Source organism: Diuraphis noxia, unplaced genomic scaffold, assembly GCF_037042655.1.
Source record: "Diuraphis noxia isolate RWA-SAM2 unplaced genomic scaffold, SU_Dnox_SAM2 contig0002, whole genome shotgun sequence".
NCBI lineage: Eukaryota > Metazoa > Arthropoda > Insecta > Hemiptera > Aphididae > Diuraphis > Diuraphis noxia.
Genome location: NW_028301712.1, coordinates 67,869,961 through 67,894,976, shown reverse-complemented (window position 1 = coordinate 67,894,976; position 25,016 = coordinate 67,869,961). Strand labels below are relative to the sequence as shown.

Genomic DNA, 25,016 nt, shown 5'->3' with positions numbered 1-25,016 from the left:
TGGAATTATGCCAGTTTCGTAAATGTTAAAACGTTATTAGGAGAATATAATTAATATCCTTCTAAAATTCATATCTAACGATAATATTTATTTGATAGGATGTTAAATTATTTAACAATATCACTTGAATACTGATACCTTTTTCTACTTTATAGGTTTAATAAATTATGATTTTTCTGAAATATTGAAAAAACAATTTTCATATTTAATTTTTTATCCATTTCATTAAACTTGTTTATAAATTGTAAACATTGTGCTGCATTCTCACATTTTTGGTTGCAATCATCATTGAAGTAACATAATTTTACATTATTATATAATATGATAAATATCACAAAAAAAACTATTAATTTATTTTATTTAAATTTTGTAAGAGTAGATAATACGCTATTGCAGTAACAGATATTTGAAGGCTGCCAACTGAACGATATGAATCTCAAATGTTTTATCAATAATATTAAGTCTGTGAGAAATCTCGGTGAAGCTGTATCATGTTCATGCAAAGAGGCTTAGAGTTACAGGTTACGAACTAAAACTGTCTTAAACCATTGTTTTAAATTCACTTGTATTATGTTTTTCCCGTTTCACATCACAAATACGACAAACAGAAATCCATACTCACTCTGAGAAATACAAAACTTTTTTGTTGATAAGCACCTACGTGGTATACCACTTATAATCATTAATCGCAATCGATGCGTAGCTGGTTTAGTGAGCAAAGCAACATGCATTGTCAACAAATCACCACGAAGAAAAGTGGTTTTATGTGTATTTATGATGTAGGAATATCAATTTTAGTTTTGTCAAAAAAATAATCAATAATCGAACGGACTTTCGTCCGTAAACGTATCTGATTTTGGCAAACAATCTTTGCTCATATCCACTTGAATAGATATTTTAGGTGGCGTTACGACGAGGCCGGGTACGGTTTTCCAGTGGCCCAGCAAACGCGGCCGGTAAATTAATTGCTGGCCATGTTGTCGGTGGCAGGGCCACAGTCTTAGCATCTTAGCTCACACATAAAGGTCGATGTGCCGTAGGGTAAACTACAAGAAAATGTTCAGTGAAACCGTTATGAGCGTTTAATGCAATAAATTTCGCGCCGAGTGAGTTGGAATTGCCTCGGTGAGGAAACGGATCGTCCACCCGTTCGACCGTAGTGACGACTGTTTGGCTACCGTCCAAGTCGTTATCAAAAAAAATTCCTATATAATATCTAAGAGTATGAGCTAAGAAGAAAACAACATCCCTTTTATTAATAAAACCCAGGCGGTTAGGTTATTTTTATTATTGAAAAAATAGATGGTTGTCAAGTATAATGATAAACGATGGTGACAGGTTGCACCGAATTTCTAATGTTTGTAAAGCATTAATGCATCGCCAATACCCTGAAAACACTCATCATTTATCTTATATTAAAATTTATTTTATCAATTTTTTATGTTTATTAACGTCGTTATCAATTCTATCTATGAATATTAAAATATCATAATAGGTATTTGTTTGAGTATGCCAATTCAGATTTCGTCATGAACTAAAACGCGTAGAGAAAAATTAAATAAGTAAAAACAACACAATAATATACTGAGTAGACGATTTTGTTTTGTAAAATAGTTGTAGATATTATGTTTTATATATTTTCATAAGAACCTTATAAGTTGATTACTTAATCAATTTAATACTTTATGGGTCTAACTTTCAGCACATTCAATTTATATACTTATTGTTGTATTAAGAATTAGTTGTTTATGTATATATTAAGTCGGAAATACGTTGCAACATATACATAAGCATAATTAGACTTTAAAACCGGGTTAAGAAAACATTTATGTTATTTATAATATAAGTTTTAGTTGATAAGTTTTAGTGGACTAAAAACAATTATAAAGCGAAATACAAAACTAGGTTAAGTTAACATACAATGTATAAGAGATAATAAAAGTGGACAAAAATGGCTTTTTGGCCAATCGCCTGTGATCATTTAACGCGATCATTATAGAAAAAAACAGTGATAAATAATTATAATATATTTTAATTTCATATGTTTAGTTTTAATAGAAACGTTAGAAGTAATCAGCATATATACGATATTATTATAAATAACAGATTAAATATCATATTACTTCTACATATGTAACCAAGCAGATAACATACTTAAAACTAATTAAGAGGTACCTACTAGCTACTAAACTGGTATTTTTATACAGTGGCTATTATAACATGTACCCATTTGTATATACCTATTAATATAAACACTAAACGATACTATTTTTTTGATAATACCTATCATTGCATTCAAATTTAACCTACCTTAGTCAGAGGTCTACGCCACCCCCAATGAACAGCAAAGCGATACCCACTTACCTGCTTTTTTTTTTTTAACGCCAAACGGCTTTTACAATTTAATACATATTAATGGAATATACATAATTACATATTTATATAAATATGTATGATAACACATTGGGTGTCAGAACATTAGTTTATACATTATTACACAGTAATATCCAGAAAGTTAAATATAACAGAAATAAAAACCTAAGTCAAAGATACTTTAACTAGTTTGACTATTAACTAAAGACATAGTTGTTCTCCTCAAAGGGTTATCATCTAAATAATTTCTTGTCACTTGAGGAGGGTAGTAAGAGTTCTATGAGAGGATTCTTCCTGGAAAAAACAATTCTAAATAACAAGCAAGGTGAGTATATTTCACCAGAAACTAAACCATTTAAAATTTTAATATCACTCATAATTCCTTTTTCACTCCAGGTGGATAAATTGAGTGCTGTTAATACGGGTTTATAATCACGGGGTCCGTGAATAATGCCCATAGATTGAGAAACCATGTTCAAGAAACGATGTTGAACACGTTCGATTTGAATAATGTCACATTTAGTTTTTGGTGACCATACTATACAGACTCATATTCAACAATTGATCTAACAAGGGAAGTATTTAATATTAACAGACATTTAACAGATATGACAGACACCGCATGACGTTTTAAAACCCTAAGAATCGCAATGCTTTACCTAATATGAGGTAATAGTCAATATGAGATGTAAAAAATAATATTAGGGTAAAAATAAAATCTAAATCCTCAACTTCGTTATCACTGTAGTATCACGTTATCGATAAAATATTGGATAATTGAGTGACTTCTCGAATAATTCATAACTTTACATTTATGGATTTCCAGCTCTAACCCAACTGTATCACACCAATGAACTAACTTATTCAATGATTCTTGTAACGAAATAGCATCACTCTCAAGTTGAACATAATTAAATAATTTTATAACTTCAGCAAATAGCAACAATTTGCTTTCAATAGGTTCGCATAAAGATTTTATTAGAATATTAAATGAGAGTGGTGACAAGTGTCCACCTTATGGGACTCCAGCAGTAACTGAATATTCCGAGGATTTTTGATTAAACAAGGAAACAAACTGTCGTTTACCTGTTATATATGAATTTAACAAGGAGAGCAAAGGTTCACCCTACACCTAGTTTCTCCAAAATATTTGTTAACACTATAATATGATTTATATACCACTTATCACTGAAAATGTGTGATTAAATAAATCATTTTGGTTAAAATAATTAATGATAATCATGGTCGTATAGCTTATAAATACTTAGATTGTTAAACAAAATTGAAATAGAAATTTCTATAATTTAATTGGATATAACGACAGTTAGTGAGAAGTTGGTAAATCCATTACAGTTAGTTGACTTGAGATCGGTTGGTGGTTTTTACTTAGCAATTAAATGGGCGTAATACAAAGTTAATACTGTAGACGAACACGATTATATCGTAATTACGTGACTCAATGACCGAGTGACTGGTAATATTATGACTGAACAGTGAACATACATTTACCGAATACACTCTGAACTATTTACAAATATTTGATTTTTAATTTTATTGTAATATACCTAGTTACAGCACTATTCCAGTTAAACCACCAAAATTAATATATTAATATAAAATTATACACAATAGACACTCTTAATAGTGTACATGACACTACTGGCTTGTTCAAATTATATAATTAACCTTATTTTAAGGGACTTTTTATAACTAGGTAATAAAAATTACTTATTTTTTAAGTTACCCTATTATTGCTGATTTAGGTACCAACAATGTACATCTTACAAAATAAAATAAATTTCCTTGATTAATTTTGTCCAATTTGATAAACGAAAATATTCGATAATGCAGAACATTGAAAATATTTTGGACGGGAATTATCTATATATACAAAACATTAAATTTGACAGTACACATAAATATTATTTTACTTGACTACATTAATGAATAACAAATTAATAGGTAATACTTTTTTTTTTTTTAATGACTAGATTTGTAGATAATACATAAAAACCAAGTTATTTTTTTGTTAATAATTAATGGTTACGAGTTTAATTTGAATTTCCTTTGTATTACAGTAAAATTCGATATAATTTAAGGAATTAATTTATAAATTAAAGGCTACAAATGTAATCAACAATCAATTGAGAAAAATAGTAATAAATGCCTTAAAATAGTAGAGAAAATTGTAGCTAACAATCCATTGTCGAATATAATACTAATAATATTTAAACTTATTTTAATATGAAAATTATTTCATTTTTAGATATAAAAAATTATTAAATACCACTAATTTCAAACAAAAAAAAAATAATAATATTGATCCAACGTTTCGATATGAAAATAAAATTTAAAACTGTGTAAGCTATGTAAAAAAATTTAAACCATCTAATTAAATTAAGTTAAATTACTTAACAATATTGAAATTGATAAATATTAATATATGATTTAAGGTAATAAAATAATATTTATATTTTTAATAATACATAATAATATGTACTAAACCCACATGATGTCAATAAAACTATAGCTTGTATATATTTTGTGAGCCATTAGTTAATTAATAAAGAGTTATCTATGTAACCTAATAACTTACGTTAAAACATTGTGAGTTATAACCAAAAAGTTTACACATAGACAGACAGAGTATTCTGAAGTAGGTACACATTTATACAATATTATGAAGCATTTAGTGAAAAGTCAGTTAAATGTTAAGTTCTTCTCTAATTGTCACACTATTAGAGTTTATATAATTATTTATAATCGTAAAATTAGTATGTTAATTTCTCAATGTATCTAGAAAATATTATATTAAAATACAATTATATTTTTGTATATCCAGTAATGTTATAATATCATTATTTCTTAAACATATTTCCAATTATGTATTTAAAGAGGTTGTAATAATGCCACTAGTATTTTCTCCACTTAGTAAACTTACAATACTGCACATTTGCGTTCAATAGAATCGATTTTGTATTGTTAGTTTTAATACATCAGATTTACCTAAGAATCAATTTAATGGTAGTATTCGTATCGTCTTGTAAGATTTTTTTAAGTATTTTAATTTTAAAGCGAATAATATAGGTATGTAAAATTCCCATAAATTGATTTAAAATTTAGATAGCGAAAAGCTTATCTAGAGAAAACAGATGATTATACTTCTTCTGAATTATCAAAAAGGTCTGTAGTTGTAGTTGGCTGTTATAGCAATACTAAAAATATAAATTGATTCTGCACAATCGAATATTTTCCATGTACATGTTGTACGTTAATAAAACACGGGCAATATAAACAGCTAGGCTTAACGTTCACTTAAGTAAAAGCTATTAAAATTGTGTAGATGCCTACATCTTTAATAATAATTTTCTTTAAATAATTTTATGTCCTGTAATTTTAAGTAAAAATGTACGTGGTTTTTAGTTAATTTGTTATGTAATATGAAGTGATGTAAAATTATGGTTAACTGAAACAAGCAGTAGTAAAAACAAATTTAACTTTATGAGATTATGTACTTGTGTAATCACGTCTAAAGAACTATTAAGAATTCATTATGGACTTAAATATTCTTAGTAAAATTAAAAATCGTCAGAGTTAAAAATTAAGATTAAAATTAAATGTATTTATTTATTTATTTTTCAGCCTATTTGCAAATTAAACAATAAGCTAAATAAGATAAAAAGTTAAAATTAAAATTAAAAACATAAGTCACATAATATAGAAATATTCCGTTTTGGGGAATTTAAATTATTTTTTTAAATACCAGTATAATAATAATATTTATGACTTTAAGATAAATAATAATAATATATAAAATGGACATAGGTACAGAAAATAAGGTATATATCAACACGGTCAATATAACATTAGTACTACAATTATGTTATACAAAACAATTATAGAATATTAATATTACAAAATTACACAAAATGATTATATTTAGTAAAACATTTTATGTTTTGGTATTGTTTTTGAGTAAGTTGTTTTATTGAATCTGAATGTTTGGAAATCGCAGTAAGAGAATTGTAGTAAATTAATGAATAATTGTATGTTAGAGCATTACCGTTCTATATATTTACACTAGTTTCACTTAACCTAACCTACCATAATATATTTTCACATAATATTTAATTTTTAAACATGAGCAACTAAAATATTATAATACAATGACGATTTGACACATGTGTACTATAATTTTGAATGAAACAATATTATTATTTACATTACATAACTTTCATAGATGAGATGCATAATGTCATCATCTTAAAATATTATTATTTTTACATTAGTATTATTGTCAAAAACAATATTTGCATGGTTCATCAATATTATAAAAACGTTATAATATACTCGTAATATTATGTTTATACATTCTATATTATGATCAATGATTATATTATTGTAATTTTATTGATTGTGTTCGCCATTTATTTACTAAAATTTGTTTTCAAATTCTTATTTAGCATTAATGGATATGAATTTATTTTTCATCAACTATAACTTCAGACGTTTGTTTAATGACAAAACGCATACAGGAAAACAATAATTTTCGACTGCTTACACGACGATGTATTAGTTCAATCGGACCTGAAATGTATTAATCAATCTCTTACGTTATATACGGCGATAAAAAAAAAGGGAGAAAACCCGTAAAACAGAATAATGTTTTTATTAATTAAATGGGTTTTTATTTTTATGTTTTTTATCTAGCTCTTAGGTTTGCACATGACCATTATAGCTGTAGCCGTTTAGCCTTATACTGTAAATAATAAATATATAGGTCCATATATATACCAATGTGTTGTAATTTATAAAAGTAATTGCATTAATTACACCAGGATTCATAAGATAGGTTAAATGGCGGTGGCGTCCTTTGCGCACAACACGAGGAACGCGTGAAGAAAACTTGGGTTGGAAGGGTTTGGTGTACGGGGTTCAGGGGTTCAGGGAGAGGGGTCGAAATGGCCACGGAGAAAGCGGGGAAATAAAAAGAGTGGTCACGACCGCGGTTTGCTAGCGGTCCCGGTTATACGTGATGTAATTATCCTGAACGAATTTATTTGCACCGGGCACATACGCGCGCGCGCGCACACACACACACACAACTTACACCTATTCACTCTACAAAGGACTACAGCTGATGGAGTAGGAGAAAGTGGTGGAAAGTAGGTGTATATATAAGGGAAAATAATACAGTGAAATGGCAACTAAGTGTGGTATAAGTTGGGAAGGGATGATGTTGTGTGAAGAGAAGGGTGAATGTGTCGGGCTCGATGTATAACGAATGGATAATGTTATGAAATGAACGGCCGGCAGGCACACATTATTAATTTCAGCCAGCAGACGCAAGAAAAAAATAATATCGATATAAATCCTACCAGTTATCGTGCATATACATATTATATTTATAGAGATACAATATTATTTGTTATTTTTTTTGTTATTATTATTTATTGTTTTATTGTTTTGTATTTTTATTTTTTTTATTCTCACCCAAATAAAAATAGATAAACAAACGTTTATATTGTTGTGTGACGACGGAAAACAAGAAAGATTAACGATTTGGCTACCGTCGACGCCGCCAGTTGTTCCGTAGAATGTACGCAGCGATCATCTTCACATTATCGTCTGCCGAAACCGTACACCACCCCCTCCGCTCTCTAACCTAACAAAACCGAAAAAATAAAAATGAAACAAAACTGTTCCGCCGTCGCGTTGTACGATAACACAAAGGTCGTACACCATCAACCACCGTTGGTAAAAAAAATATGTACAATGTATATGCTATTATATAGTTTCGATCCCGTGCAAACATATATAGAACTACAAACACAATAATAATAATATTATATCTTATACTGTATTGTACATTTTTACGTTTGGATAGACGTTTTGTCTGTTTACCAATAAAATATGAAAAAAAAATTATAACTTTTCGTGTAACATAAATCACGCATCGCTCCCGTGAAACACAAGAATATAAAATATTTATATCGATCTATTTATCCTGTTAGACGATTATTATATGTTATGTGCCGTACCTATACGTAGGAGAGAGATAAAAATATGAAGTCTGTATCTGTATATAAATAAAAAAAGTGCATACATATAATATGGTACGGAAAACATTCCCTGGCTGACTTAACGCATCCGAGTTTGAAACTCATCTTTGGTAAAATTTAATATGTTTCATTGACACGACATAATATGTTTAAATTAAGACACGTCATAATGATCAATTAATGCGCATGTTATATAAATGGATTAAAATGAATATCACAAAAATATAACAATTTTAATCATGTTATTGTTATCAATGTTATCATGGTTTTTGTTTCCGTGGAAATGAATATTTAAATATTAAATATTACAACCAATATTTTATTACTACTACATACATTATATTACTATGTACCATATTATGTACATGCAATGTGCAGTATCAGTTATAGTTGTATATATATAAAAAAAAAAGTGTGTATAAGTACATTATTATATATTATGTGGTACAGAAAAGTTTATGTTCAGGTCTGATTTAACGTGCCTGATTTTGAAACACAGCTTTGGTAAAATGTATGTTTTAATAGTACCAAGGTACCTTTTAAAATATGTTTGTATTCCAACCACAGATAATAAGAAATGGATAGGATAATATAACGTCTTATCAGTGATAAATGAAATATTACGAATTGAGGTCAAATAAGTATACCTGTGTCGAGTATCTGACTATCTATTCTTCTTCTTCTTGTTCTTCATCTTCTTTCATTGGTGAAACTTACTACTCTCTAAAAGTTTTGGCTGCCACCACAATATCACGCAACCTATCTCTGTCATGTGCTATAATATATTTCCATTTCTCAACATCCAGCCTCTTCGAGTATTTTTCTACTCCTTTCATCCATCTTTTTCTGGGTCTGCCTCGTGGATTTTTCCCTTGAGACAATGCTCTTAAATGGTCGTTTTCTCATAGTCATGTGTCCGTCCTAGCTATTGTATTATCTGGCTTTTGATAAAGTTAGTTATCGTTCTAATTTCTAACATATCCTGTGATTCTCTGTCATATCTTCTTCGTCATTCTCCCATCTAGCAGTATCTATTATGGATTCTCTTTATTCTCAATGTGCTAGTCATTTTTCCAAACATCACATCCATACGTCAAATCTGACTATCTACAAATATTATAATCATATTATAATCATAATATACAATAATATAAACAAACAGCCTCAATTTTTTATCTATACTTGACCGCAAAACGTTAATATAATGAATTTGAGGTGTCCCATCCATTTCTTTATCGTATAAGATTCTAATATATAATGCTTCAGTCACGTTTAATATATATTATTTTTTATTATACAACCACAAAGTAGTTACAAATATTTGAATAATATTGTCGTGATGTATTACTGAACATCTAAAACATATAATAAGTACTTTTTAACTTACTATCACAGAGTATAATCATAATATTCTTACATATTATTATATTAAAAGTACGATTATATCGTGCTGATATTGTGTGTTATAATATATTTCAAAATACAGCAGCTGTAACTTTACACTTAAATATAACACGTAGATAATATTATGATGATGAAAGTTGCAGAATGAATTTTATCAGTTATGTATATCTTTCGTGAAAGATACCTTTTAGTTCTAAGTTAACATGCGTTGAAAAGTAAACATGGTAAACCGATGAAACCCTCTCACGAGCATACATTAACCAATAATTTCAAGTCCTTGCAAGATTGTGTACATTTTACCGATACCAAACTTAACTTTTAAACGTTATAAATTATCATAAAATGTTTTATAGCTTCAATAAATTATTTTAATGTTTATTACTGTTATTGCATTAAGATTTAAGGTATAATTCGTTAGAACTTAGACAGTTCATTGTACCCAGACCAATCTTAATTGATCGATTAAATAATTTACCTTTAATAAAGTATTATATTGTTATTGTTTAAACATGGAAAGCTAATTTCAAGAATAATTCAATGTGACTGAGCAAAAGAAAATTTATTTTATATTGACTTTTCAAGTAATTCATACATATTTCCATTGAGTGGTTATATATCTAAAAATATGAAACAATAAAACCTTTCTGAATGTGACAAACCACATACCATTTTTTTTTATTTTTTTTATTTTTTATTGAGACTAGGTTTAAAAACTAGGTCATTAGCCTGTGGTTGTAGATACAATATTATTAATGGATGCTTTATAGTTATGATTGTATGTCACATGATTACAGATTAAGCGATACAGTATTATATATTTACATTAAATTTGATATGCGTAGACTTAGCTTAATATTTAGATTTTTTTGTCGATGCCAATGAATTTGAAGAAGGTTGGTTGAGAATGTTTCTTGCATTGACATAACACACCTTTTATCGTAGAAACCACAATATATTTATAAAGACAATTATCTAGAAACAATTAAAATGACAACAGATGTTGCACGACCACAAGTGAATATTTTTGAAATTTAAAATTTAATAAAATGTTATTAGGTTACTATATGTATTAAAATGAAACTTCCGCATTGAATACAATTTATAACAATGCATGATTTTGAATATTAAGTGGATTACGCGTTCCAACATATTATAATATACTTAATACTTATTACTTATACGAATAGTCTATACATTATACTCAAGTATATTGTATATTGTGTATAAAATAATTTACACTGGTATAAGTACCATATATGTTTAGTCCAATTGTTATTTTCATGAAATAGAAACCATTATTACTTATTTCTGCGTCGAGAAATTAATATTAAAATTTCACCAAGTGAATACTTCTTCATAAAACCGAGAGTCTGCAATTTTACATCGTAGTAAAATGTTTGTCTAATCACTTAGATACCTACTTGAATGCACTATGATTCACGTAACAAAACAAAACATCTTTAGTTACTATGTTTCCATTTTTTTTATGGCTATGCTATAAATAATACATATATTAATTTAAAAATTATTATTTATTTTTAACCTATGGATATTAATAATATTAATAATAGTGTATTTTTTTTAAATTTAAAATAAAACAACCATTATATTAAGCTTATGTTTTACTTAAACGAGTTTTAAAACTGTTCAAATTCTGCAACAATAACTACTGCTGGATATTACTGTTTATAAATGTTTATATGTGTATTTAGTTTTGAGGGAGGCGTAACGTTTTAGTTTTTGCTTTTTTTCAACTACCCAAAAACTATAGTCTTTCTCACGAGAAAAGGGTACCGTTTCACGCATGCAGATTGAACTCCACTCTACTGCTGAACCATTTAATTCCCTCTACGTACAATCTATGTATATAATCAGTCATGACGTGTTTACTTACTAATCAGTCGTCGCAATCGCTAGCGGCTAGCCCACATATACCGGTTAGTGAGGGTGATAAGGAGATGTGGGGTGTGAAGGATGCACAAGAATGACCGGATTTCGTAGAAACGTGATGTAGTGGTAAAAATGATGCATATAAAAAATCTAAAGGAAGAAGCAGTGGGAATGGGGAAGTGGGGGAGAGAGATAGTGAGAGAGAGGCGGACAGAGATATGTGAATTATTATAATTAGGTAGCAGGGAGAGATAACGCTAAATAATATCATTAATGAATATCCTGTCCGCTCCTTAGCTCTAAGAATGTAACTACAAATATACTTTGATAATTCAAAGTTTGACAAACAATGAAATATCAAGCAGCGCCCAAGATGTATTCTTAGTATGCACACATATATCCTAGTTTTGGTTATGTGATTTTATTTTTTAATATGTGTGCATTTTGTCTCGCTTATATAATTGTAGGTTGATTCTCGTTAAGGTAACGAGCCGGTCCAAGAGAATATCCTGTCCGCTCCTTAGCTCTAAGAATATAACTACAAATATACTTTGATAATTCAAAGTTTAACAAACAATGAAATATCAAGCAGCCGCCAAGATATATTCTTAGTATGCACACATATACCTATCCTAGTTTCGGTTATGTGATTTTATTTTTTAATATGTGAGATAGAATACATATTTGATTATTTGGAATGGATCATTGGATGAGCAATAGATTGAAATTAGTATGAACATTATAGGATTGCATGGGTGACGCAGTAAATAAAAGAATGACGTTCTTTTTGTGATTGACGAACATAGATGAATATACATAAATAGACTCATACCTGGTGCTAGAATAAACACAAATATTGGAAGTTAACTGGTTATAGAATAAAAACACTGATTATGGTTAAACAAAGATTTTGGCGGCATTTAGATCACTGTGCTCGACGTGGACATAGTGTAGAGTAGACCTCCGTGTTGCACAGTGTGTTGCGCTGTGTGTGTGGCACTGTCTATGCATGGCGCTTATATAATGAATCGATTTTTTTATCCCCACACAATATTGTTATTGCGTAATCTGGGAACGTGTTATTCGTGTCTGCTACGAGAAGTACGGTTGTGCGCATGTTAGTTATGTCGAGTTTTCGCACATTGTCGTTGGTATTTTCGCAATGTTTTTACTAAGGGGTTGTTTTGTTACGTCATGTGGTTCTGTGGGTTATTGTTCTTTTCTTTTTTGTATAATACCTTAGTGTATATGTGGTGTTTTCTGTTTAATGTGTGTTGTGCGCATGTATGAGCAATGAGTTGTGTTTCGCACGCTGTTATTGGCTTTTTGCAATATTTTATATAGAAGAAGTGTTATGTTGGATCACATGTTCACACGTGCTAATTTTATTTGTGGTTTGTATAACATTTTGCATTGATATTTTTTGAGACTTTGAGAGAATTTTGTATAGTGTGTACGCGTGCTTTGTGTTTCATAGTTATGTGAATTTATTGTTCCACCGAATTTGGTATTTTGAAGTTATTATTTTGTAGTTTTTATTTCTGGTGCATATGTGTAATTGTTGTGTAACATTTTTGATGTAGTCTTTTTCTGATTTGCCTCATTGTGTTATATGGTTGCTTTTTGTCTTAGTAGTGATATTACGTCGCTTAGGGAGGTATTATATTGGTGTTTATTAGTGGATTGTCTGTTATGTGTATTACTCATGAATTATATATTGTTGATATTATTGTGGTTATAACAATGTGTTTGATATTTTAATTGTGTACGTTAAAAGGCATAGTTTAGGTTTAACTATGTGTTTTTGGTATGATAATATTTCGACTTATGTCATGACAAATTGGTGCTATTGTTTGTTTTTTGTAAAGTTTTATTGAGAGTATTTTGGTACTCGTCTCAAAGTTTTTAATTAAGTTTGTACTTGTGAGTTAGTATTACTATATACGTTAGTTTTTGGTGCGATGGAATTTCGGTTACGTAATAATGTATTTGTGTTACGTAATATTTTCTTATCTCAGTATTCTTTTTTATAGCCAAATGTGATCTTTGCTTGAAAGGTGATGTCTGGGAATGTTGGTTACGTAATATTATTTTATGTTGCGTAATAAATTTAATTTGTGTTTTAGTTTAAATTTGGGTTTTTTTTTTTTATTCTAACTCCTAGGTATGGTCATTTTCTATATATTCATTTTGTAATTTTATTCAAAATACAATTTGGTGTAATTCATATATTACAGTGGTGTACTTTCTCTTGTGAAATAGACTATAAACAGAAAATACTTCTTAGTTTATCTGTAGTCTTAAAATACATTGTCTTTATAAAATATATAAATAATAATATTATATTATTCATAAAATATTTTTCAGAATGTATTTTGTATTTTTTAACCTTTAGGTCGTGTTGGCGTTGTTGTTCAACATTTTCTCATATATGATATAGTCATGCACGAAAAATGACATATTTGTTCATAATTTTTTTTTTTTTTAATTAACTTATACTCTTTTACATTATATAATTGATTTTTAATAAAATTAAATTTATCTTAAAACATTATTATTATTATATACCATAGTTTTGTAGTTCGAAACAAAATAAAATTCCAATCATCTTATATGACGTATATTATTTTGCAACAAGCGAAAATTGCTCAAGTGGTACATTTGCTTAAGTGCTACATGAAAAATTTAAATCTATATAGATGGTACGAGGATATAAACAGGTTGAGAACCACTGGACTAAAGCATATATACATTTGTATCTAACCTAAACTTGTTTCTCCTAAGAATGTAATAAAATTAAGTTAAAACCTTTTCATAAGGGTACATTTACCTATAATATTAGATAGGTACCTACTTACCTGATAATATAAAATTTATAACTCTCGTCTCCCTTTTTTTGTCTCTAAAGTTAATTTGAGACACGTTAAAAGGCTGAATATCAATTTATATATCAGATAACAATATATAAGTATGTATTATATAGCCTCCATGTCTTATGAATGATATTGGTTACTGCTCAGTTGCTTACCTAACCTAACCTAACCTAACCTAACCTTGCTAACAAGGGCACCAGATACCTATCTTGTATAATATGTTCATCCATCGGATTACCTTAATAACCATCATTCATTACAAGCCGAGCCCGCTTCTCATTATTATGATATAAACTGATGAGTTTTTCTTATATCGTGTTTGGTCTATGATTTTTTTATCTTTTACATTTATTGTATCGACGATGGTATCCTATAAATTAATCGGTTTAATATTGTTTTATCATTTATTATCTATGCATGGTAATATAGAAAATTATAAAACTAGACATTTCCTATTAGGTATAAATTTGATGTTTTTTTTTTTCATATTCATTTGCTCTAATAACAATATAATATATTAAACTTTTATTTTAAAATTATAAAATATGTTCTAATAAATAAATTAACTTAATATTTTTTAATTTTTTAATGCATGTTCATATAGTTTATACTACATTCAGTTTACAACTTATTTATGTTAATATTTTAGAACAATTTTTTGCATCTGAAAAAAAATCATAATGATTCTAGAAATTTATAGGTAGGTAATAGTATGTATTTTGTTCACATCGCATCCGTATGCACATTATACATCCTACTTGTATTTTAATTTAGTTAATGACATCTCGACAAATCCGTTTTACCAAGTAAACTGCGTATCACTTAAGTATTAATAAAATTGCGTATTATTATTTGTAACTTACTATAACATTATATATCAACCGTTTTGTATATTTTGACGCGTCCAATGAAATACATTAAGATCTACTTTGTAAATTCCATAGCAGGTACAAAAGTTTATAATAATAATATATGTGACTGTTCAATCGTTTCTAAACGCACAACAATAATAATAATATAGCAGTATAGTGTGTCGATAGTTTGAGCAGTAAATGGTGTGGGCGGGTCTTACTCGGTTTTCTCCTTTGATAATAATATATTATTATCTATTTCAACATTCTCCGTATGCGATCAAACATACTGCAATTCGATATTCATCTATGATGTCTTTCAGGGGTGAAAACCTATCCCGTATAAATCTCCATATGGAATTTATCGAAACGACGTATTGGCCGTGGTGAAATAAAATATATGTATAAACAAAAAACCTCTGACTGTATAGCACGATATATAATATTGTACGTGAACGTGGTTTGATCATAATATGAACGCTTTATATGTCACCATGTACGATCAACGTTAGCTGTCGTCGTTGTTGTCTTCGAAGTTCATGTTACAATTTCAATCATGATTAAATAAAAAAAACCAACAACGGTAAATTCCTCTGCAATATGAATATTTCTATCTGTTCGGAAGTAATAAATCGTTGTTACTTGTTAATAATAGAAACGGTGTAAGTATTCTATATTATCGCTATCAAGTGCTGAAATGATGCAAGAACAATGACGATAATGATTAAAAATATTATTATTTTATTTGTTGAGCACCTTTGTTGTTCCAGAAACACAATCGAAATTGGACAGGTTTCTGGACTGAGGTACAGACGTGTATGGTGATAATATGAGTTCACCGATATGGATATATATATGTGTGTGTTCGGTATTACTTTAATATATAAATTGTGTATTGAGCGAGAGACTGATGGATGGAGATGATATAATCAGATGGAGGGTTAATAGCAGACACGAAGAGAGTGTTCGAAAGAGAAGATGAACGGGTGAGGGAAATACCGCGTACGAGTTATGAAGTCCTCTGATATCATACGGGTATTAGTTCGACGACGGGCAAATCCGATTTAATTGCGTAGTGTATACGCGTACCATACGTCTGCGTGTCTCAAACAATTGCAGACATCTACTGAACCGGAAAAACAATAACGGAAACGACTTTGGCAGCAGAAAATATTATTTTGAAAAACAATTGTTTTCTTCTCTATACGTATTCTCTGTTAAAGTTTTTCAAAAGAATTACTCATTTTATGTGGTTATTATTATTTATATAAACAACGAAGTTATAGTTTATTGCGATTTTTCACGTGATGTTCAAAATAAATTTAAACGCTGGATTTAACGGAATATTTTTTTCGACATCATTAATAAAACGATTTTTTCATTTTTTTTTTTTTTTTTTTTTGTGTTGTTTATAATAACTATAATTTGATCTTAAAGCAAAAAAACACAAAACATATAAAATAGATCAAACTTTAATGATATAACCAATGTATTGTGTATTCAATGTAATTATTGTAATTCAACAAGCATACTTACCCCTATTTTTTACTTTAAGGATAAATTAATTTAAATTCTGGTTTTTGAGATATTTAAATATACTTTAAGACCCTATTTTCATTTTTTTTTTTTTTTTTTTTTGTACTTCTTATAACGTGTCTTACAAAATTCCGTTTTTCAATAGAGAACTTCCTTTTTACTGTATACTGTTTAGTGAATATTTGTTTTGAAAATGTATATACACAATTCAAAACTTGAACGATATGTCTAAACATTTTATGCTAAAACGTTTTACAAAAAAATAAAATAGTTATAATTAATTGTAAATACCAAATAATCTTAGATCTATTTTTTATTGTATATGGCAATTTTTACAGATTTTTAGAATTGAAATAATATTAATTAGTAATTACTATTTATTACTATAAACCAAACACCATTGACTCAATTTATATATTCTTAAAATTTTATTATGGACCTATTATCCTCAAAAACTACTCGTTAAATGTTTTATTTTGGCCCGTCAACATTTTCAGAAAACCTATATACTAAATAATTTACAGTAGTAACCAAGATTTTTTTTTTGAATTTCCACAAGGTTCTTTAAGTATAATTAACAATCTCAATCAGTAATTTAACTAATTTAAGTATATCAGTATATTTAAAAATTTAAAAGTTTAAGTTTAAATCTTTAAATATACTCAAAATTCAAAAGATCAGTTTTTGAATAGCTCCATTAATGAAGGACAAAATTATGCAAGAGTGCTTGTTAAGTTACCCAGTATACTTATTTTGTGTTATAACTAATTGCACTTTCAATGTGTCATATTTTATATTAGATTATTTTAATACTAAAAATAAACAAAACCACCTGATATAATAAAGTTTAGTTTTAAAGTTATAGAATAATAGTATATCAAATAAAAATTAATCATAATTTGAAACTTGATAAATTATGAAAATCAGATTCAACTTATCATTTTCCTTTCAGACTACGAGAATAATAATCCATTTTGTATATTATGACTATTATGAGTAAAATATTTACATGTACATCTATACTAGATAGTTAGTATATGTATATATGAAATTTTCAAGTAGTATAATTTACACCCGTGGTCGGAAAAAAAATATGCACTTATAAGTACTTAGCTACTAATATATAATAATTTGAAATTCTATTCAATGGTCACATTCATCAGTTTTGACGTAGGTAATTGAGATCAATGATACATTTTCAGTAGTTTTATCTGCAAAAAAGTTCGTTCAACAGCACGTAGTTCGTGATCACAGGACACCCGAATTTTAGTTTATCGATTTAAAAGTTTTTATAATGAATCAGGAAAGAACACACAATTAATCTCACTCTAAAAATGATTGAAAATTAATATTAGATTATGTTAGTCATAGAATTGAATAGGTATAAAAATAGAAAAAAAATTTTTTGTAATATTGATATCTGTATTGCATGGACCACTAAAAGGGCATGGAACCTAACTCTAGACGACTACTTCGCTTATTGTGGGTAATCTAGCATCGAATGTAGGCACATGACTCTCAAAAAAATTAAAATTAATGTAATTTACCTTTTAATTTCAAACAAGATAATTTTGATTTAGAAATATTATTGTGTTACATTTTTTCTTCGGGCACATACCTACATCACAGTTATATTTTTTTATTGATCGATTGTAAAATTGTGTTTGTATTATAATATTATTGTTAATATTTTTTAAGCTCTACCTGTTTAAAATAATTTATACTATATTATGACGATTTCAGGTTCAACGACATTCCAAGTGTATGGTGGCAGATAAGCACCATTCTTATAGGAGGCGCGACTGCAATCACGGTTATTGTGGCGGTATCTGCTGTATCTGCATGTTGCGTGACACATGTCATCCAAAAGTCGACAGCCAAAGTCGCCGGATACCTGCAGCTGTTGGCTGGTAAGTGTATTTTATTTTAAGTTTTTTTTTCTTTTTTTGTGTTTTTTACACCCTTCTGGCAGGACATTATTGATTCTATGATTCCGGAACAAGTCACGTATCCCATTATACTTCCTGAGAATAAAAAAAAAAATAAAGACCCTTAAAAATGTGTTGTTCACCCGTTGAGTTATTCATGACGACTTCATAGACGATGAGGATCAGAGTGGAAAAAATGACCCGTGCGCTATCCCTTCAGCCCCATATAAGAGCCTCAGATACAGCCGCCGTTGTTGCTAATGGCCCACTGTCATAACGCTTTCAAAACTTCGACGACGTGTGACCATTTTAGCAGTACAAACACGTAATGGCACCCGAAAGCAGATAGCCCACCCACCCTCTTTTCCAGTAAAGTGGGTTTTTTGAAATTAAACTTTTAAGAAGATTACCGACTATCGTTTTGTTATTTTCTCGCTCTGGTCCCCTCTTTGGCGGGGCTGTAGAAAATGGTCTTAAATTACAATGTACACAAATGAGTATCGAAAAACTACGGAAAATATTATACCCTGCACTTTCAGAATTTTCGGAAACAAACATTTTATAATATGTGAAAAATACTTTATATTACCTTATGTTCTTTAGTTCACCTATTTAGTTTTTTATTTTGTACACATGGTGTATTATTTAAACAAAACAATTTTAAATTAGTTATCTATATATCTATGTATTGTTATATAAAGAGGAATTGTTAGTTGATGTTGAGGGTAATCTCTGGAACTAGTGAATCGCTTTCGAAAATTCTTTCCCCAATAGAAAGTCACATTCTTTGTGAGTGTCATATGCCGTATTTTATCTTGATAAGTTGCCCTTAATTTTTTTTTTATTGTGAATTTGAGATTTTTATAGAAATAATATTAAATTTATGTTTGTGTATTAGATGGTTGTTATTGGTTAAACAATTTAGTATGGAAGAATAATAAATTAGCAACTTGCTGTTAGGTACCAATTTAAAAAATTGTTTTACCTTTACAAAGCTAAAAATGAGATAAAATATTATAATTGAATATAATTTTAGTCCTGTATTTTAAATGACTGTATTAAAAATCTTTCATGGAGAGTAAATCTACGGGAATTTGTCACAAGAAGTTTTGATCATGACTAGCCGAGTATAAACGACGATTTAACCAATCATTTTTAATTATATAGAGTAGGTATTTTTAACGGGCAACGAAGTGTACGTGGATCAGCTAGTTTAAAATAAACTTTTATCAACAGATTAATTCAAATTTCGAATTTATTAAATCTATCAAAGCGAACACAGGGGTAGTCACTCTGTCGTATAAGTACGTGTTGACCATCAAGTTTTCTTTGTAATAGAGTAGATCACTGTAATATTATAATTTATTATTTACATCAATTGCTTTCAATAAGAAATATAAAATCAATTCATATGGTAAAATGTGATTTTGAGTGGAGTCAGTAGCCAAATGTTGTAAAATCAATGCAATAATGGCCTCAGTCGGAATCCAATTACAAAAATGGTAAAAAATCATTGACAATTTTTATATACACCTATTGTAACTTGTAAGAATTTTTAACATGTTATTTTGATTGTTCCAACTTTGGATCTCTGAATAAAACTGTTTGTGTAGTCGTCAGTGTATCAATACAATATCGTCTCATAAAGTTACAACTTATGAAACATTGTGGAAACAGACGATCTGATCTAGAACACTCAGAGCTTGAGTTAGTAATTTCAAATGAAACCACCCGGGCAAAACAAACTGCAATTATTGCCATTCCTTCGATTACACTCGAAAGATTTACACAGTAGGAATTTCCTCATACAGCTAACATATTTCCTTTTCATCAACTACATACAATGATTATCTCTCAACCACAATAGTATTCTTCGTTGTCATCGAATTCTTTTATGTACCGATATGTATATATAAATACTTTTTTATTTTATTTCTCACTAGTACAATGATTTGACTTCAGAACTATATTAACATTTTGACATTTAAAATAGTTGTTTGTTAGTATTTATTTAATATTTTAATAAGATAAAATAATAATTTGTATCATTTAATAGTATTATAATAATATATGTAGGTAATATTATTGTCTTATAACAATATTAAAAATGCTAATAATACTAATAATTTAATTATGTCATCCCTTAATTCACCATAACTGAAAACGAAGCATTTATATTTAAACATTTAGAAAATAATAATTACCATAATATTATGTACTATTTAAGTACTCTAAATAATATAACGATTTCATAAATTTCTGTTCATTCCAATTTCCATAAACAGAGTAATTCACCGAGAATTCTCTATTCATTTTTCTTATATAATTCAGTCGTTCGAAACAAAATTTTTGAATTTTCAAAAACATCCACCAAATAATTTTCGCAAAAAGATTTTTTTTTTTTTTTTTAACAGAAGTTTATTTCACTATAAGCCATTCCTCAAGTGGTACAAAACAATTTGAAAAAATTGTCTGAGTATATTTAAAAATTCCAAAAATTAGAATTATTTGAATAATTCATTTTTAATAGAAAAATTAAGGAAAATTAAGGTATGCATACTTAGTGAATCACCTTGTATAACTATATCCAAAAGTATTAATATTTTCAACCAGATATTTGTTTTACATCATAATTTATTTTTTTGAAAATCATCGTTAATATATTGCGTAATTTTTCATTTCTTGTATACGAAAAATATCCATTAAATTGATTTGAATAGAGATACAACTTTGGCCGACTACTGATATGATAATACAAATTTATTGCGAACATTTTCCAGTGTACCTCTGACATGAAGCGAAGTTTGAAATGATTGGCAAATACGATTTCTTTTTTACGTACTCAGTAGCATTCAATATTTTATATGATATGTTAATTTTTTCTTTTCAAATAAAAAATCGATTTAGCTATTATTAAAGATTTCTAAAGCGAATTAAAAAACATAATCCTTGGGCAGCTTACTGCGGAGTTTTGATGACCGTTCGACACGCATTTACGTTATCCGACTACGCTATTAAATGTAAAGATATTAACAGATAGTCAGATAAAAAAAAACATTAACTGACTGCACTGGTTCCTTAAGGTTCAAAACTTAATCAAAATAATTGACATCGTAAAAGCAAATGTTGACCTAAACGAAATGTTTACAAGCAATTTTAAGTAAGAAGTATCTTTAACATTATTGTCTATTGTCAATTTGGACTTTCTTAATTATTTTTACCCTCCAAAATTATTATACTATTTTTAATTGTTAAGACCGACCATCAACGAGGTAAATAAAATTTGTAACTTTTCTAACTATTATTTTAGTAAGCAAAAAAGTATGATATTATGATGTATAATTTGTATACCACGTCATAACAATAATTCTAAACGATTTTATCAATTCACGATATAATTATAAATATTATTTTCAGTTCTACTTTTAATATATGAGTTCACATTTTGTAAATTGTAAATTAATATTTCTTTAAATAGTATACACATTTTTTAATTATAATATTTATTTAGCAATGATGTCTGATATTAATATGATGTATTTCCAATTGAAATGAAGTTGTTTAGGTACATAATCAATTAAAACTAATTTTGAATCGGCTACACATGATTCATTATTTCCTTATAAATAATATTATCATATTTACAGCTTATATTTTATGAGCGAAAGTAATCGATTTGAAAATTTGGAATCCTTGCCAAATCAGTGTAGCTTTTATAGTTTTATCCAGTTTCCACTCGATTTCTCAAAGAAAATACTAATGCATAAGACCCTCCGCTTCATCTTGGCCATGCTATATTTCCGTTATTTAAAGAATTTTTCTGATCAGGTATCTCAATAAATGTATTCTCAGCTCATCAGTTCTCATAAACTTACCAGAAGTCCGTTCGTTTAAAAATCATCCGGTTACTGCGATGCTCATAGAATTATATATTAAGATACTTTTGGATAGTTATCTACATAATTTATTTTATTTGGCAAAATTAAAATCCTATAAATCAAACGTGTTGTCACAAATATTTTCATTCAATATTAATTACGAAAAAATTACAATCTGGAAATGATTGTGTTACTTATAATTTTGTTTAATCTGTCAAAATGATTATAGGTGTACCTCCAATAATTTGGTGCGCATTACAGATTTATTATTCTCCTTGAAAACTCAATGAATACTTATACTTGGTACCAATAAAGTCCGAAATTTTAATTTAAATAAATGATTTACTTTATAATACAATTTATATTAAAATAGTCATTAGTTTGTTTGATAAGAATTAAAAAAGTAATTTAGCATTTAATTAAATTATTATTATATTAATTACTGAGGTGTATTTTAATTAAATTAGATTTAAATAATTTAAGAATTTAGTACTTATAGTATTTTATTATAATGTGCGCTAAATTTTCTTGTGTTCAAATGTCATAATGGCTATGTATTATATTTCACTTACATTTTATATATGCTAAATTTTGAAGCTGGATTTTCGAGCGCTTAAATGTTTACATCAAAATATCTCTGAACCATGATTATAGTTTAATTATATATGAGATAATTTTAAGTTAATTAAATTTAACCTTTGAATAAAAGTAAGAAATAAACAACTCTTCACTAAAATTAAGAAGTCACTGTGTATTGTATGATTCATTGAAACACAAATTATAACTTAATTATGTAGTCACTTAATTTAAAACCATCATTGAAAATGTTTTATTTAAAATTATTTATCTGTATACAATACGAACACTTGATAATATTGTACGTATCACAAATTTTAATATTCAATATTGCTTTATGCTTTATAGTTTAAAACAATTTTTTCTCCTAAAATACCAAAAAAAAAACAATTTAACACTTTAGATAGTAATAGGCATATTGTATACTGTAGAGTTTTAACACAAATAAAAGCGGGTAAGTGGATGTCGCTCTGCTGTACATTAGAAGGTGTAGTGGACCTCTGACTAGGGTAGGTTAAATTTGAATGCAATGATAGGTATCATTGTACACGAAAAACGATTCTGAACGGAGATGATTTGTCAATATAGGATATATTATAATTAAATATTGTCATAATATATTCTATTTTGAAACAAATATTTTATTTTTCAATTAAGACGCATTTTGCATAAGGCATGGTTAATCAATTTTTCCAAAAACATTACATGTAGTCATCATAATTCATAATACCTTATATTAGCATAGATAATATACATATACCGGGTTTGAGGATAAATCGTTATCGTTACGCGATTTCATAAAAATTTAAAACTCAAACGCTCAAAACATTTTTCCTATAATGACACTTCAAAATTCCTCTATAGCTATTTGAAGCAAAACTTATGAAAAACTTGGTGATGAATTTTTTACCTTAGATATAAATACAAACAATTTTATGAATTTTGAACTACAAAATAGTTTGCAAACATTCATGGTTTTGACGAATTTTTGTCAATATTTGAACTTCAAAGGCTAATAAAAAAAAATTGTGCATATGTATTCTAATAATTTTTTAATCAGTATAAGAATAACTTATTAGGAACTTTGTATTAAATTTTCAAGTATTTTGATAGGGCCAAACAATTTTTATCGACACTTCAAAAAAAAATGTTCAGACAAATTGAAAATTTCATTTGTCTATAAATATCTCAAAAAAGTCAAAATATTTTGAAAATTAAATTATGTAAAGAAAATGCCAATCTAAATAACTTGTGAAATTTTCAAATATCTACGACTTATACTTTTCGAATAATAACAAATATTTAATATCGATATTATTTTTCAACTTCAAAATTACTTGCAAATTTTTGCGTTTTCGACAGATTTCATAAAAATTTGAACTATAAACACTTATAAAAAAAAAATTGTGATCAACGATTTTTTTTTTAGCTACAATAAGAACAACTCATAAGGAACCTTGTATTAAATTTTCAAGTTTTTTGGGTCGTCCAAAGTTTTCTTACCGACACTTCAAAAAAAAATGTTCAGACAAATTGAAAATTTCAGTGGTCTATAAATATCTCAAAAAAAGTTAAAAATTTTGGAAAATTAAACTGTATATAGATAACACTAACATAAATATTTGGTGAAAATTTCAAGTATTTA

The 25,016-nt window shown here is 27.9% G+C and overlaps 1 protein-coding gene and 1 pseudogene across 2 annotated transcripts in view; one reads left to right on the top strand and one right to left on the bottom strand.

Annotated features, from left to right (window-relative positions):
- The window catches only part of LOC107162528 (LHFPL tetraspan subfamily member 1 protein-like), a 273,280-nt gene that overhangs the window by 187,933 nt on the left and 60,331 nt on the right, over positions 1-25,016 (top strand). For both annotated transcript variants that reach the window (XM_015509480.2, XM_015509481.2), the window contains one exon: positions 18,733-18,899. In XM_015509480.2, the coding sequence (XP_015364966.1) occupies positions 18,733-18,899 (167 nt within the window). The remainder of the gene's footprint in view (positions 1-18,732; positions 18,900-25,016) is intronic.
- Positions 2,555-3,175, bottom strand: LOC149058837 (uncharacterized; annotated as a pseudogene).